We start from the raw sequence: 17,298 nt of genomic DNA on the forward strand, positions 1-17,298 counted from the left end.
CAGTTACTCAGTAACAGTAAACTTCAACACAAAACAAACGCTCACCTTCTTTAGCGATGGCGATATTCTCTCTCTCTGTCCCGTTCTCTGTCACGATCTCTATCACGATCACGATGTCTCTCTCTTTCTCGGCTTCTTTCCCGATAATAGTCATCGTGACGATCTCTGCTACGTGATTTATGGCGTCTACTTTTTTCTCGTGACCTACTGTGGTCCCTCTCCCTGGATCGTTCACGTCTTCTAAAAAAAATTACTTCATTACTTTTTTTTTGCCCCCCCCCAGAACACAAGCCACCCGCACGCCTGTTTTGTATTCTGCTGATCGGTACAACTCGGATCAAAAAAAGGCATGAGAGAAATATCTTCTCAGCCATGAAAGAAATGTCTCTGCAGATATTTTTTATGTAACAGGGAAGATGGCTGGGGTGGCGGCTAAGAACAGCTAACGGATAGTAAGATGTCATCCACTTCCAAACAAAGGAAAAGTCAGAAATTACACATTCAGAATGAAGGACAAGACAGCTAACACCAGCTGGAGAATGTGATGTGCCTCAAACGATTCCTACATCACGGCTGCTCACTGGCATTCTGAAAGTGCGGGCCAAGATCAGCTGCCCATGTTTTTATTACTCAACGTCAGCTACTCTACTCCTACAATATCCAAATAAATCCAAAGAAGTTAGAGGCTCAGTGGTTGTTGCAACTCTGAAAGGGTTGCAAATAAGCAGTGTGTAGCAGGCTGTGAGTTTTAAACCTATTCTCAATTTTTTGACTGTATGAGGAGGAATAAGAGGAAAAATCATTCTGGCCAACCTCCTTCCCTTGCCAAATGTGACAGGTGAAGAGAAAGTTACTACTAAGCAAAATAAAACTGGTAACAAATACCCTCTAACTTAATTTTCAATAGAAAATAATGATAAAAATTATATATGTGATATATATTATATACAATATATTACATCTGAATTGATGAAAGTAATTCAATTCTGAAGTTTACTTTTTGCAATACTACCATATAGAAAAGGACACAGACTATAATAAGTTAAAAAGCTAGCCAGATCCACCTTAAAAACAAGAGTCAGTTAACAGACTATTTACATTCAAAAGTTGTATTTGGCTCTTTCACAAATTTCTTGTGCAGCTGAGCAAATCACTGAGCTTCTCACATGACTCAGATCCTCCTCTGTGAACTAGTCTTGTCCTACACCTTTCCCTTCAGAAGGGTGGATGGAAAAGGAAAGCTTTACCTGGATCCAGAACCATAGGACTTGGACTCGATTCCATGAAGGCAGTCTTGAAGTGAGCTAATAAGTACTTTACAACGATCATCAGCAGATACTTTGGACTGTTTAATTAAGGAAATTGCAGTTACCAGGGTCTCTATAGCACTTCCATAGTCCCCTGAAAACGATATAAAATCATGAGATTTTTATTTGTAGTAATAATACAGTTTGGAATATTTTCCTTCAATAGCCTTCCAAATCATTTACTATAGGACTAAACATTACAACACTGTCCAGATCAGTACTCAGAAGATACTCTCAAACATCAGTACAAAAAGAATCATAGGTTGTACCCAAATTCAACCTCCTAGTGAAAGGAAGTGGCTTCAAGGCTGCAGGCTTCCTAACAGGAAAAAAAACTGTAAACTCCTTTTGCTTGGGCAGAATAGAAAGCAAGTCTTACTAACCAGCACTGGCATCTGATACAGCTCTTGAAATGGCACTGCTTGAGATTGCCCTATTTCTGTTCATGATTTCTTCAAATTCTGCTTCACTCAGAGGTGTCCTTGCAGCATCCATCTCTCTGCAAGCAATAAAAATTAGTATTTAAAAGGTTAAGAAAACATTAACGAAACATCATTGCAACTTTAAGCAAAATGACAAATAGAAAAGAAAGCAGGATCTGGGTTTGTGTTAAGGACCATGTTACAGTATAAAATCCTGAAAGCTTGAAAATAAATAAGTTAAAAAAAAAAAAAAAAAAACAATTATCACATCTGCTAAATGAGTAGAGTTATTCTTGTTCTACCAATCTAGTTTGAAGATTCAGCAGCACTTAAACCGTGCTTTACAAATATTTAACGTTTTCATAAAATCCTTCAAGGTATCTAAGCAGACATTACACCAGCTGAGTGGATGCAAAAAATACACATATACATGGGTAATGCAACTTTCAGCAAAATTAGAAATCTTTTTATGACAATCTTGGAATTACAACTATATGATCCTGTTTCCCAGATTCTTAACTAAGACCAGAGGGCTGTAACTTATAAGAAGCAAATAAAGTTCGTCATCTTTAAAACGCTCAATTTTCTGAATGACACCAACATTTTACAGCTAATTCTAGCTTTTGTTTCTGGTCAAGTTCAAGGTGCTCCAATTTTATCTCCCAATCATAGAAAGGAGAAAGCAATTAAAGTGAATGCTTACACTCATTATACTTTTAAACTCTATTAGCTACCTACACGCAGATTCTAAAGTAACAAAATTTACTCATATGAAAAAGTTTCCCACAAGTTTTGCAGTGCTCTATTAGCCAGTCTCTGAATCATATAGAAAACCTGAAGAAATGTGTTAGAGACAAAAGTTGAGACTGTCAAATTGATCCACTGCTTGATATTTCTAAAACAGTGTTAGTTCCTCTGGTAGAAAGAAAATGCAGAATAACAAGCAATACTATCCTCTTAAGTGCAAGAAGTGGAACAAGATCCTATAGCCAGTTTAGCATAAGAGGAAATGTCTAAAAATTCATACCTCCCTGAGTTTTGAGTATTATTTTTCGTGTGCCTCCCATAGAATGGAATATGTAATTTTTCTCTTATGGACATGTTATTTCCAGTGAAACGCCTATGATATATAATTAATGACAATTTAAATAGTTATGGATGATAGTCTTAACATTTGTAATGAAAATAGTGGACAGAAGTTCTTCTGTCCTATCCCCACTCCTTCCCTCCCCAGCCATTCTATAAACTGCAGACAACTTAGATTTTGTCCATCAAAAAATACAAAGCACCTTATTATTTCCAGGCAATTAAGCCAAATGCTCAAATTTCTACAATTTCTACAGGAACAAAGTATGTACAATTGTTCTGTTTTTTTGAACTTTGTGCTCATATGTAAAAGGAAGAATCAAAGTGCCTTTGCAGAAAACACTTTAGGCAAGAGAAGACTCTCTCAACTATATCAGTAAAATCACAAGTGAAAATTCCACATGTAACTATGTAGAAAATATCTCTCAAAATCAGACCCCAAAAGTTCTACGGAATACAAGTATGGTGAAAATTAAGAAAACAGTGGCAAGACAGAGATGCTTGAAAGCACAGATGAAAAAGATGTTTCAAACAAGATGTGAAACACTTGACTAGTCAAGTCAGAGGGAAGAAACCCTGACCCAGATTGGATCAACTACAGAAAAGGCCACTGCTACAAACACAGAAAGACTATACAAAATTACAAGTAGCTTGACAGGAAAGGAAAACAGAAGTCTTGCAACAAATTCCCACCCAGCTTTTGAGACAAAAGCTAACTTTTAATTGAATCCTTAAGAAAAAAGGAACAAGCAGGACTGCCAGAAGATGAAAATGACATGAGCTTGGTGCGGCACCATCCTCAACACATGCACATATTCAAAGAGAAGAACTCCAGAGCATTTTACAGTGACAGCTTGCAAGGCAAGATGGTGAAGGGACAAGTGAGAATTTCAAGTTATGACAGAAGCACAACCAGAAGCAGGAAGTGATATAATAAGCTAGCATGTAGAACACACAGAATAATGGTACTGTGAACAATGTACACAAACAGTTAAAAGCTGAAAATGGAAAGTAAGATTACTAGCATTGCACTTTAGGATTTTCTTACTGCTACAAGCACAGTTACGAGTTCATATACTAAGAAGTAAATAGGCAAATCTCATGATTGCAGGGACCCCCTCCAGCTTATTTGTTTTTTTTTTTCCCCCCCTTCTTTACTTTTTCTAACATTTGCATTAAAAACAAAACAAAACAAAAAAAATTATGCGTCTCCTACAAGGAATAAAGTTATATATAAAGCACGTTACACCAAAAACACTCACCTTCCAGGTGGCCCATAGTCACCTCTGTCATACGGCGGAGGTCGGCCATACGGATCTGTTGGAGGTGGGCCACGGCTGTCTGAAGTAGGTATGCCACTATTGGCAGGTGGGGGGAAGAAAGCTGGATTCACATGCGGTGCGGGTGGTGGAGCACCTGGAGGTGGCCCAGGGAGATGTGGAGGAGGAGCAAGAGTCAGGGGTGGCCCGAGAGGGCCAGGTGGACGAGGGGGAAATGGACCCGGAGGTGGAGGTGGACCCTGCTGAGGTGGTGGCGGACCCGGTGGCGGCCCGTAGCCTGGAACTGGTGGTGGAGGGCCTGGAGGAAGTGGCCCAAGTGGAGGCTGACCAAAAGGCTGTCCTGGAAACAGAACTGGTGGTGGTGGACGGTCACCACGATTAGGAGGTCCAGCTAAAGGAGGTGGGAGGACCTGACCAGGAGGTGGGGGGCCTGGTGGGCCCGGAGGACCGGGAGGGCCTAAAGGTGGACGTGGGGGAGTTTGTCCAGCTACAAAAAAAAATAGAAAAAAAGTTAATAAAGAAATAAAACAGTCACAGAAATAATTAAGATTCTTGTACTTTTTTTTTTCCTTTTCCTTCTCAGACAAAAAACCCTCACTGAACAATTCACAACTTGCACAAGACATGCATAGTCCCACTTTTGGGTCCAGTAGCTTAGATAAATTTATAATTGGTGATCTATACTGAAAGAGAACAGTAACCTGAAAACAGGTGCAACGTATATTAAAAATGCATGAAAAGCTATATTGGAGAAAGTACAGCAAATGCAGCACTCAAAACGAATTTCATGTCCTTGTTAGGGGTTTGCTGCTTTTTTTTTAAATTATTATTTGTTTGTTTTATTTTATTTGACTGTGTTCCTTTGACTGCTAGTAGAAAATACACAGAATGACATTTATTAAGAATATTGAAGCTGAAATGAGAACTTCACTGCAATACAAACCTGACATTTAAACAGAGATTTGTCCCATGTCAAATACCTGACTATATATGAACACCTGCACTTCAAGTTTTTGGCATTCTACGTGCCTGCTAACTGACCTTGACTTCTGTAATTCCCAAATAAGCATACTGCATTAACAGAAGAAAATAAACATTAAACTGAAACCCCATACACTAAATAATTTACCTGGGAATGGTGGCGGTGGCCCTCCTGGCCCTGCTGGTCCAGGGAATCTGTCTCCACCTGGAATAGCACCGGGGAAACGGCCTCGCCCTCTATTACTAGGTGGAAATGCTGCTCTTGAGCTTCCTCCTGGTGGACCAGCTTTACCTTCCCCAGACATCTGGCCAGACTGTGTAGCTGCAGTGGAAAAAATTAATTATGTAAATCAAAACAGTTTAAAGCTCTTCAATTCTTGATCTGAAGTTTTATGTTGCACTAAAGCACCGCTATGATCCTCAGTACCAAAAAGGAGCAAATGCTTCACTAAGATTCAACAGCGTTTCAGTATCCCCACACCACACTAAAGGAACTTGAGAAACTGTCAGTCCATGAAATTAGTCTAATCTGCCTATAAATGCTGTACCTTTAAATATTCTCATGCTTTCTTAACATTAAATCCACAAGAAGGAATTGAGAAAGCTTCTCCAACCTTAAGAAGAGTTTTACATAGCTGCATGATAAGCGCTTCCAACAAGTCCCATCTCCTAGTAAAATCACAGACATTCATTATATTGAATGATTTCTTTTATTTTCAGTTTTTAAGAGGATCTTCTATTTTATTTTTTTTAAACAAAGTTGCAACTTCATCCACTTAAGTATTTTACAGAAATTTTAAACTGTGCAGAAGTTATCAGATACTGAGAGAAAAATTGCAGGACAACTTTTGGAATAAACTTCCAATTGTTTCCATAACGGCACATGAGAGAGACTTACTTTTCCTTGACTGCATTTCAAACTGACTCAGAAATTGTTTATTGCATGGAGTCACAACAGGATTCTGCCCATGCAATTCTCTTTTAGGCAACAAATCCATCAACTTTTTGGAGGATGCTTCTGATCCCACACCCACAAGGGCAAACCTGAAAAGAAGGAAAGAACAGTCACACTGCAGTTTTTTTGTTCCCTGGTATCCTGATACCTCACGAGTAACATTTAACACAGTTAGCAGAAGAATATTTGAAATATAGAAACTTTCACAAGTCTTCTTCCAGTTTTAGAGATAGACAAAGCAATTCATTCTAGGACACAGATGAAGAACCACAATGTAAGTCCAAGATGCAGCAACACAACGAAGGTAGCTTTCTCACACAGTATCAATATACCATCCAGGGATTATTATAACCAAGTCGTCATTAACAATTCACTGTATTCTCATTGCTACTCTCATTAGTAATAGTGAGAGCAAAGTCAAGTAACGAAGATTAGATTGCCAGTGAGGAATCAAGTCAAGTGCTTGCTTTCAACAGTTAATGGAAAAATAAGCATTTAAAATCATTCAATAACAGGGACGGGATAGGTAAAAATAGCACTTATATTATGAAGAACAACATACATCACCACTACACTAACTGAAACTTAGGAATAGTCTTCATGAAAACCATAGAATCATAGAATGGCCTGGGTTGAAAAGGACCACAATGATCACATAGTTTCAACCCCCCTGCTATGTGCAGGGTCGCCAACCAGCAGACCAGGCTGCCCAGAGCCACATCCAGCCTGGCCTTGAATGCCTCCAGGGATGGGGCATCCACAACCTCCTTGGGCAACCTGTTCCAGTGCAAATGCCAATATAATTTAACTCATTAAATAGTAAGAAGTTAATATCCCCATAAAATTTATGCCTGGAATTTAATTAGTCCGAAATAATACACCCAATCATTGTTGGATATCAATACACAAGGGCCATAAGTTCACATACTGACAGAAAAATTACAACTCTTTCCTCACTTAGACCCTCCTAAACTTCAGCCGATGTACAGAAAAAGCAGACAAGAAGGTCTTACCCTTTAGATTGGCCATTAGCACGGTTTTCAAAAAACTTTATCTCCAAAATATCATTTACCCCCAATGAATGAACCGCTTCAGTTAAGTCTTCATCTGTTGTCCACTGAAAAATATAATATTCAACTATGAAATCTTACCAAAAACACTTTGACACTTTTCCACGCTCTTATTTTGTAATATAAGTGGTGAAGAGGAATACTTTACACAGGTTGTCAATATTTTCTGACTCCCAGAGGACCATCATTTATACTATACTGTGCCCAGAAAATTCATTTTTGAAGTATGCACTTCCTCACACACCATGCTGTCCAAACCCCTTCACACAGCAAACCAGCTCACAGGTACCAAAAAAATTCCTGAATAACTTTCTGAAAGCACTTTTTCCAAGAATATTAAGCCTAAACTGAATCACTTAAATAACTGCCACGTTTTTTGACATCCAATCCATTTTTTTTTTCTCCCACTGACTCTACTTCCAAACCCAAAAATCAATTTTTAAGACCATATTAACATATTTGCTCACTCCAAGAGCTTTAACTAGTGAGGGCCTACTGAACCACATATTATTTTGCACAAAAATAGCAATATTTACAGACAAAAACAGGAAACGAGCACAGAAAACATAGCAACAACTATTTAATCTTGACCAAATCTCCTTGCTGTAAGTTTCCATTAGTTACTATCTAACATTCAACAATTACACATACACTCAAAGGGATACAAGACATTTATACTCAGAGTTTTCTTCCTCTTCCTGTAACTCCATCACCTCTTTAAATCCTATCTGGGAAGTACAAAGCAGGCTTTCAAGATCCTGAATTACTTATCTGACCTTCCTCAAATCAAGGTTTCGTTTAAAAAATTAATAAATTACTTTGCTTGAGATCTAAACACAAAAAAAAACAAATACAATAGTAATGCTCAAACAAGTTAAGTCTACTTTTAGTGGATAACTTCATTTGCGAAGCCTCACAATGAGCAGCAGGTACAAATTACTGCACACTGGCCTACCTACTTTAGAAATTGCCACATTTGACTTGGATGAGCCCAGCTGATTGCATTCCTGCATTTTAGAGAGGTACAACTGTTAAGTCAATTAACTCCCTTAGAGCCATTAGTTCCTGAAATTAGGTTACTGTACTAATTAGTGAAAAACACTTAAGAATGCCTAAATCATTCTTTTTCAAGCTTCCACCTAACAAAAATTTCTTCAAGAAGGGAAAAAAAACATGAAAGAGATTTTGCTTGCATGGACTCAATGAAATGGATTTCAGGTAAAGAGAGACCAATTGCAGTTAATTTAGCTGTTCAAGAGCTACTTGCACTTTTGTTGTTTAACTACAAATGATTTTCAAATACTTTATTGCTGACTAAAGGAATTGTCTGAAGGGAAATGGTAGTTCAGTGAGTTACCCTAGAGATGTTACTCCCAGGAATGCAAAAAGAAGCCTAGAGGCAAATGAAAACAGCTTTGTTCCAAGAATCAAAAAGGAAACAGGAAAAAGACAAAAAGTAAGAAAATCCCACATAACCTTGTTTTCTTCTTCGTCTAAAAACTTCAGGAAGGGCTCACTGAAAACTGGGTTTGTTTGACAGTTTTAAACTATCTCCAAGATACTTAATATCTTAAGCTTATTCTCCTTCATTATATTCTTTGAAAAGACAACTCTTCAAATAAAAAATATTTCACGACAAATCACGTTTGCAATTTTCAAATCGCTGGCCACTCCTGGATAGGAATAAGATACTCACCCAAGTAAGGTTTCCAATGTACAAGGCAATTCTCTTTCCAGTATATGTGTAGACAACATTTGGTGCAGCTCCTTTACCTACATCGTCTCCAACTGAAGGTGGGAGAGAATCCATATAGTCACGATCTTCTGGGGCATCTCCATTATTCGCAGACGGAGAGATTACATCATCGTACAGATCAATCTGATCATGTCCACCATATTCAGCTTCCTAAAATACACAAAGCACCTGGGTTACATTTAACATTAAACACTTCTCAGAAACAAAATAGTCTGGCAACTGCCACTTTCCATAGACAGTTTGACCCGACACCTACACAACATCCGTAACGAAAAGCTAAGCCCCGACTTCAATCACATTTAAATATATAAAATTCTTATGTCTTCTACCGTATTCCAAACTGATAAAAACAAAAATACACCTCCAGCAACTGCTTTGCACTGCAACACTCTTTACCTTGTAATATAAGCAGAAAACTAAAAAAACACAAGCTCTACTCCCACAATTATACATGTGAACAAGTATGAGCAATGTGCAAAACAACAGGCTAGTATCAGCAAGCAATTTTTGTCATGAAAATATTTGGTAGAAGGAAAAGATCAAACCTGAAGTGGTCTGCACTGATAAAATTCCACATTTCAGATTTCTACTGCATTCCTAATTTTATTTTTATCTCCTCATTCACAGAGTGAAAGAAAGGAATTCTATTTTATGTCATTAAATTTAACAAACCATTGGGTTTGTGTGCATTGCACATTTATTTATTCCTGGGCTACAAAGGAACTATTCTACAATATCAAGGCTGCCTCTGGAACACTCTGGTTGAGAAGAGTATCATGGGATTTCAGAGTGAATCACCTCGTCCCCCAGGTTGGTACAGTTTACAGCACAGATTTGTCCAAGTGAACTAGATCTCTTTCAAAGGGAACAGAATCATGAGTTTATTTACAAAAGCTCTGCTTCATGCACTTGACAACTGCATACTACCTGTTAAATGGGAACAGATGAGTCAAAATCAACCCGTGGCCCTTCAGATACCTTTGAATTGTAAGACAGGATGAAGTATTTGATCCAAAAGACCAGAGGAAATTTAGCCTGAGGCAAACCATGTAAGCAATGCATTAGGGGAAAAAAAAAAAAAGTAATAATAATAACAAAGAATAACCCCAACACTTCCCACAGTGCATTTAATTTCATACACTTCCATTCATCATACGTTGGACCAGGTCCAGAAGAGGCCATGAGGGCGATCAGAGGGCTGGAACACCTCTCCTGCAAAGGAAGGCTGAGGCACCTGGGCTGTTTAGCTTGGAGAAGAGCAGGCTTCCAGTACCTGAAGTGGGCCTATAGGAAAGCTGGGGAGGGACAATTTAGCAAGGAGAGCAGGGATAAGACAAGGGGTAATGGCTTTAAACTACAAGAAGGTAGGTTTAGACTAGATATAAAGAAGAAATTCTTCACAATTAATGTGGTAAGGAACTGGCATGCCCTGCTCAGAGGAGCTGGCTCAAGGCCAAGCTGGATGGGCCCTGGGCAGCCTGAGCTGGTGAGTGGCAGCCCTGCATACTGCAGGGGCTTGGAACTGGTATAATTTGAAGGTCCTCTGCAACTCAAACCATTCCGTGATTCTGTGATATTCTACAGTGATCAATTCCTATGCTGGGATATTGCTGAAAAAGAGGCACTATCTCAATTTCTACTGACAGGAAGCCAGACCACTGTTGCTCCCTGAGAAGTTACAGAAAAAGCTTAAGAGAGCCTTTTTATTAACTTGCAAAAGTTGCTTTGCCATATGCAAAGGCAAAGTTCGTAGAACATTCCTGGACTCATCCAGCATGACTCAGAACACAAACTGCCTCATCAGGTTTTGATATCAGAGATATTTCAGTGGCTGTTATCTTGTGATTTTGTATCTAGAAACCCACACAAGTGTCCTCAACAGAGTAACTCAGAATAACAGATATGGTGACTAGAGAGGATCAGCGTGGATTCCACGGGAAACAAGCTGCAAAGCCAGCAGTCTTGGTTGAAAACCAAATATATCCATGGTCAGATATCAGCTCTTCTGAAAATATGAAAACATTCATTATTCACTGCTGTTCTTAGAAGGGTATCACTAGAATAAATAAAATCAGATATGCAAGTTTTGGCTTTGTCAGTCAAGTAGATTTGATTCTCAGTGAGCTGCATTACTGCAAGACAACACCAAACTTCAACAGAAAAGTAATGTTTTCCCAAGGAAGTTTATCATCACTAAATTAATAAAGTTTTGCATTTTCACTCATTCTCTTCAGCTCTCCACCTACATTTGATTTCTCGTATCGTTGTAATTAATGAAACCAAGGTCAAAGAACTGCCTGGGACAGGCTGAAACATGCCATCTGATGGTAAGATTAAGAGCGATGTCACAAGGCAATTAAGGAAATCCTCTACTAAACGTGCAGCAATTCTTGCCATTTATGTGTGTAGATGAAGACTTTAGGAAAGAAGAATGCAGTCTTGGAGGACAGATTCAAACAAGCAGGCACCAGTTTTACAGCAGATGTACACAAACCTCCAACTATGAGAAGGTGGAGGTCAGCACTGCCAAAATACCAACAGGAACAGTAAGAGTCTGCAGCTATGCTGTGTTTCTTTACTGGCAAGAAACTCCTCTGAACTGGTTTGAGTTTCTGTTCTGTAGGCTTTCAGACCACCATCACAGCACAGAGAATCCGTGAGCAGGACAGTGCAGGTTGCACCTAACTTTTCTGGGGCCTTAATTTAAATCAATGAAGAAAAAAATTGACACTGCTCACTAAAATTTCTACCTACATCTTGCTGGTTTTGCAGCAAGCATGGAATGCAATGGCTCAATGGCTGTTACACACGATCCTTCCCTTCCTCTTTCACATGCATACCATGGAAACTCACCCAAACACACCCCTCTTCCCTAGAGGTAGAAGAAAAAGAACCCAAGCAGCCTCACTTCTCTACTCTTAGCTATTTCAACAAACATTCCACCCAGATCACAAATTGCTTTTGACATCTTCCAACTTCCTTAGTTATAAGAGAAAGCCATTGAGCATGAAAGGATTTCTGCTTATTGTCATTCACACTCTTGCAGATGAACACCCTACAGAAAAGTCAGCACCATCACTGTCACTCCTCCTATACCCAAATCAGAGTAGCAGTGTTTCCACAGATCACGCTTTAACAAGATCTCTGTCTGAAATCAAACATCGTTTGCTCTGGAAAATCAAGACTGAAATTTCACACTCGGGGTTACTCAATGGGCTTTGGTGAATAAAAAGGGTAATGAAAAGATACACAGTCAAAAACTCACCCCAGACTAGCTGTTACGCTTCCAGTTACTCAGCCCTTCTCATGTATTTTGTATTTCAATCACTGCTTGCAGCATTTTGCAACATTCAAGTGAGAAAGGCAAACCCAGGGAGCATCGCCATCTTGTCCAGAAGGGATAAACTGAAAGTGTTACTTTGTTTTGAAATTCAGCAGCCCTACTCTTGGGCATCCCAGAAATTCCTGGTCTCTCCCACTCCCCTTACAAAGGAAAACAGTTTTTTCCTTTTTTTTTTTTTTTTTTTTTTTTTTTGGGGGGGGGGGAAAAGATGGGGGGGTGAGGGAGTAAAAGTTCTTTAAACTGTACATTCATCTGAGATATCTGAGATTTGTTTCCTCTCTCCGTGCTGTTTGAGAGTCAAATGCTGCACGCCCTAAAGATATTTTTAAAAAGATGAAATTCCATTTAAAATTTTCTATGATTTCTGAGAAAAATCACTTAATTATTAAAAAGCAAATTATTCACCTTCTCCTATATCACCTTCTCAATTCAAAATTACAGTACATGCAGTCAAAGACTTTAAATGGATGTTAACAATCTCACTTCAAAAAACATCCGCAGGTCCTGAAAAACCACAAGTTGAAGGAACAGGCAGATGTCTTTCTGGTTTTGATTAGCTGTCTGAATGCACAAACAAACTGGAAGAAAACAAAAGCCCTTGTTTCCAAAATAGCACACAGCCCATGGTGGACAAGTTTGTTAAGCCACAAGACTCCCATTAATTTTAGAGGCCCAGACACTGCAGCTCCACCAGCAGCACAAGGGCAACATTTGAGCAATCCAATCTGTCGGCCAATGTGAGAAGAACAAACTCGCACACGGTCAAAAGCATAAAGGAAGTGCAGGTAGTATCACTGTTTGCATTGCAGCAAAGCTAACAGGCCCCAGCTGAGACGATCTCAGGTTTTCTTTGTAGAGTGATATTTGCAAACAACAAAGGTTACCTCCTGCCCAGTGCCCTTTCAGTAGATCTCTTGGTCAGTAGACCAAGACAATCAAGGAAAACCAGCCATACAGAGAGAGAAGTAAGGCATCACACACACTTTTTAACACAAACACAAGGTCTGCCGGCTTACTCGTGACCAAGACAGTACTGCTCTTCTGAGTAAAAAGGTATCATGTCACAACACACCCATCCCCTCCAAGACAGCAATTGCCTTCTTGACATAATGGCTATGTTCAGTAGTCAGTTTTTACACAACCAATAAATGGCAGCATTTATTATTTATTGAACAAAAAGTATTTTTCTTTGTGTTCTGGACAAAAAGTTGAGAGAGTAACAGAATCCACAGCCACAGTGGTTCCTACGTAATAAGTCTCTCAGCTGCTTTCTCCACCTAAAGCACTTTCATTACCAAGCTACAAAATACAAAGTCAAAGCTCTTTTATTTCTAATTTGTTAGTATTTAATTATTGAACAAGAACTCTTCAAGGTATGTTTACAGAAACCCAGCAAGTACACTTATCAGAGTATAAACAGCACAAGCAATTTTTTTTCTTCCCCACAGCATTAAAATAAAAAGGTATTTCTGATCAAGCAGAGGATGTAAAGCAACAGAAAAAACTATATACACACACACACTCAGAGATAAAAAAAAAAATATGTTACTATTTAAGATGGTGGCAAATAACGCGTAATGTGTTTTTTTAATTTTATTTAAAAAGTTTATTTCTGAGCACGTGCATGCATTCATATATAGAAAAAACTTGGGGGAAAGAAAGCCAATCAGACCACAAGAGAGCTTTACAATGTGGTGGTCATATCTTCAGTGCAGGAAAGTAACTCAGTTCACTGGCCAAAGGTACAGGAAACCTTAAGGCAGAACCACACCAGCCTCACACTCAGGCTCCTCACTATCTTGATATCATGTAGTAACACTCAGTATTGTGGAGTACAAAAACACATTCTAACACTTTCTAAAAGCACCTCTAATCTTACCATGGTCTTCTGCCACCAACAGGATGCCAGCTTCTGCCATTTGTATGCGGATAATGCACTCTTGTGCACAGCACAGACGTAAATGTCTGTGGAAACGGTCAAACCAGAACACACCATGCCACACGTATTTCATGCAGGTTACAAGTGATGCATGCAAAAATACTGTGGTTATGGGACTCTCAGTTCAGAGCAAGACACTACATAATTATGAAAGACCTCTGGATGGGGAAGCCAGTTTAGAATAAAAAAATGAACTGAGCAAATTATCAAGAAAAGGGGGGGGAGGAAATGAAATGGAAATGCAATTAAAACCAATTTAAATACAACTGATGGGAGACAAATTGAGTAAAGCATTAAACACAAGGACAAAGGACACAATTATGATGGTCAATAGATTAATGAAAGAGGCAACACAGGCACATACAGTTTTGATGAGCGCCAGATGGAAAGCTGTGTTTTCACTGCAAAGATGTGACTTCAAGTCCAGTGAGCGAGCTCCTTGCAACCTGCAGTTTTCATTCAGTTTAGCCAGCCTGTATACCTGGGGTCTGGAGTCTACTTCAGCCTTGTAACCCATACTTCATTTAGTGCTAATCAGGCAGAACATCCTCCCACCTCATGGAAGCAGGCATAAAACAAATCCCCAAAGAGCTGCAATGATAAGCACATTGAGGCCGAGAGCAGGACAGAGCAACGAAGGGCTCTCTCAGCCATGAAACCTAAAAGATTTATTTCCTGCAAGTAAAAACATTCTGTCCCAGCTCTGCTATAAATACAGTTATATTGTACTTGGAAGAATGAAGAAGCTACACGGTATGTTTTCGGTCCCTGCTACTGACAAAACTAATGGGAAGGGTTCCTGCAGACCAACTAATATTGGCAACTGAACACAGCACCATGCAATTCAAGAGAAGTATGTTGTTTTACACATAAAACAAATTTTCGTTAGAAATACAGCATTGCATAAAATGTCTGTTACATAAATTACCATCAAATTGCCATCATTTTCTCCCTACAGCATTTGACAATTGTCATCATCTGTGCACCCTTGCACAGACATGCTGAACTATAAGTGCTCTCTTATTAATTCAAGCTGTCAGCTTCAAATCAGAAGCCCTGAATAGAGGTTTCAAGAGGACTCATCACAATGGCATCAGAATTAGAGGTAGCAGCACTGTAGGTGGTAACAATTGGCTTTTGTTCATGCTCTGCAGAAGGAAATGGAAAGTGCAGAGGTGTCAATCTTTGCCAATCTAACTTTCTATTTTAACGTAATATAGTTCAGCTGAGGGGTTGAGACAACACGAAAGTCCCAGAACTCAAGCTTGGAAAAAAATAAACAGAAACATTTTGCAAAAATTAAACAATCTCTGTCTGCACAGAGGTTACAGCCACAAACTACAGCACCTGGAGGTCTCCCCCCTATGCAAATCTAGCACTACTAGATTCAAATTATTTTTTCTGAAGAACTTGATTCGTATCAGTTTTTTATGTGGAAGCGACTAACACAAAACTAAAGCTGGTACAGAAGCTGCTGAGATAGAATCAAAGAACAGCTTAGGCTGAAAGAGATCTCAAAGTTTGCAGGGGCAGCTACAAGTTGTTCGCGGGTCCGAACCCCACTGTGCTCTCCAGGCAGGCCGTAAGCGCGGGGCTCTCGCGGCAGCTTCGTTCTGGGGCAGCGCCGCCCCGAGAAGCGCGGCACCCGCACGCGGGACGGACGGTCCACAAAGCCGATAGGAACGTCGCCTTTGGTGGGAGGGGATGAACGCGGCTCACGGGGGAAAGGCGAGTGAAAAAGGAACCGGAGAAATCAGTCGGTCAGTCACTCAGCAATCCAGGAAGTTCTGCGCGTTTCACCGCCACTTCCTCGCGCAAATCAATCCCCTCCGCTCACGAAGCGCCCGGGCAGCGCGGGCGGGCTGCGGTCCCCCCAGCGGCACAAGGCCGCGCTCCTCCCGCCTCCCCGAGGAGCCACCGCCGCTCCTCCCGCGCCGCGAACAATGGCAGCACTCCCCGCCGCCACCGGGAACGGACCGCTCTCCCTGGCGGGACGGCCGCAGCAGGGAGAGGAGAGCGGGAGGAAAGGCGCCCGCCCGCGGCCCGCTTCTCTCCCTCACTCCCTCGTTCCGCCCCCGAGCGCCGGCGCTCCCCTCCCGGTCCAGCCCCGAGCCCCCGCGGGCCGGGCCTGAGGCGCGGCCTCGCGCCGTCCCGTCCCGCGGAGCGCCCTGCGGCGCGGCGGGAAAGCCCTGCGGCGGGGCGGCCGAACAATGGCGGCGCGGCGCGGCCAGGCCCCGCGCGGAGGGCCCTGCAGGCGGCGCGGCGGCGTAAGGCGGGCGAGGAAGGAAAAAGGAAAGCGAGGGGAGGAGGGGCCGGGCCGCGCCGGCCCGTACCTGGTTGAACTCCTCGCCCACGTCGGCGTAGATGTCGATGTGGTCCACGCCGTCCGCCATGATCCCGCCCGGCCGCGCCTCGGGCTGCCGCCAGCCGCGCCCGGCTCCGCCGCCGCTGCCGGGAGGGGGGAAGGTGCACGCGGCGTCACTTCCGAGCTAGGAGGGGGAACTTCCGGCGGCCGCCGCTTCTCGGGGGGCCGCCCCGCCCCACCCGCCCCCTCGGGGCCGCCCTGGGGCAGAGGGAAAGTGGACCGCGCCCGCCTCGGCCCCGGGTGCTGCTTGGCCCTGCGCCCCAGGGCCCCGCCGTTCCCCCTGCGCGCCCTTGCCGGGCCGCGGCGCGAGGTGCGAGGCCCGCCCTCGGATCCTGGAACGCGGAGCACAATGCGCCTAACGCTCTGCGCGATGCGTCGTGTTGTCCGTTGTATGTGGTGTTGCTCATCCGAAAATAAAGCTGCCTTCTGACAACGAGAAGTTTCTCTTTCGCAGACCGAATGGAAAGAGCTTTAAAGACTACAGGTGGATTCAAAATTCTTTTTTTTCCGTGAGTGGGAATGCGTCCTAGCTCCTGGATCAGCATCCATGTCCCAGAGCAGCCCTGCTTCATATTGGGTGCAGCACTCGTATGCGTGCCTTGGTGCTCTCACAGTATAGTTTTATCTGAAAGGAAAGATTTGTGTTTTCCTGACAGAAAAGAGGTGAAAAATCAGAGAGCCACAGGAATAGATATGCTGTGGAGTATGCAATCTGATGGTCCTGCTGTACCTTGGGCATGGAGATCCTCAGGTGGTCCCTGGAGTTCTCATCCAATTTGTGGCACACAAAAAAA

The 17,298-nt window shown here is 41.7% G+C and overlaps 1 protein-coding gene across 5 annotated transcripts in view; it reads right to left on the reverse strand.

Moving 5' to 3' along the window:
• Window positions 1-16,614, reverse strand: part of CPSF6 (cleavage and polyadenylation specific factor 6) — a 29,409-nt gene extending 12,795 nt beyond the window's left edge. For 2 of the 5 annotated variants that reach the window (XM_052668959.1, XM_052668960.1), the window contains exons 1-10: window positions 16,473-16,614; window positions 8,798-9,007; window positions 7,045-7,148; window positions 5,975-6,120; window positions 5,225-5,398; window positions 4,078-4,582; window positions 2,757-2,849; window positions 1,691-1,806; window positions 1,248-1,401; window positions 46-240 (exon numbers count right to left, since the gene is read on the reverse strand). In XM_052668959.1, the coding sequence (XP_052524919.1) occupies window positions 51-240; window positions 1,248-1,401; window positions 1,691-1,806; window positions 2,757-2,849; window positions 4,078-4,582; window positions 5,225-5,398; window positions 5,975-6,120; window positions 7,045-7,148; window positions 8,798-9,007; window positions 16,473-16,532 (1,752 nt within the window). In that variant the 5' untranslated portion in view covers window positions 16,533-16,614 and the 3' untranslated portion in view covers window positions 46-50. The remainder of the gene's footprint in view (window positions 1-45; window positions 241-1,247; window positions 1,402-1,690; window positions 1,807-2,756; window positions 2,850-4,077; window positions 4,583-5,224; window positions 5,399-5,974; window positions 6,121-7,044; window positions 7,149-8,797; window positions 9,008-16,472) is intronic. The other 3 variants (XM_052668961.1, XM_052668963.1, XM_052668962.1) reach the window with 3 other exon arrangements.
• Window positions 16,615-17,298: the final 684 nt, after the last annotated feature.

Source organism: Tympanuchus pallidicinctus, unplaced genomic scaffold (assembly GCF_026119805.1).
Source record: "Tympanuchus pallidicinctus isolate F22 unplaced genomic scaffold, pur_lepc_1.0 scaffold8, whole genome shotgun sequence".
Lineage (NCBI taxonomy): Eukaryota > Metazoa > Chordata > Aves > Galliformes > Phasianidae > Tympanuchus > Tympanuchus pallidicinctus.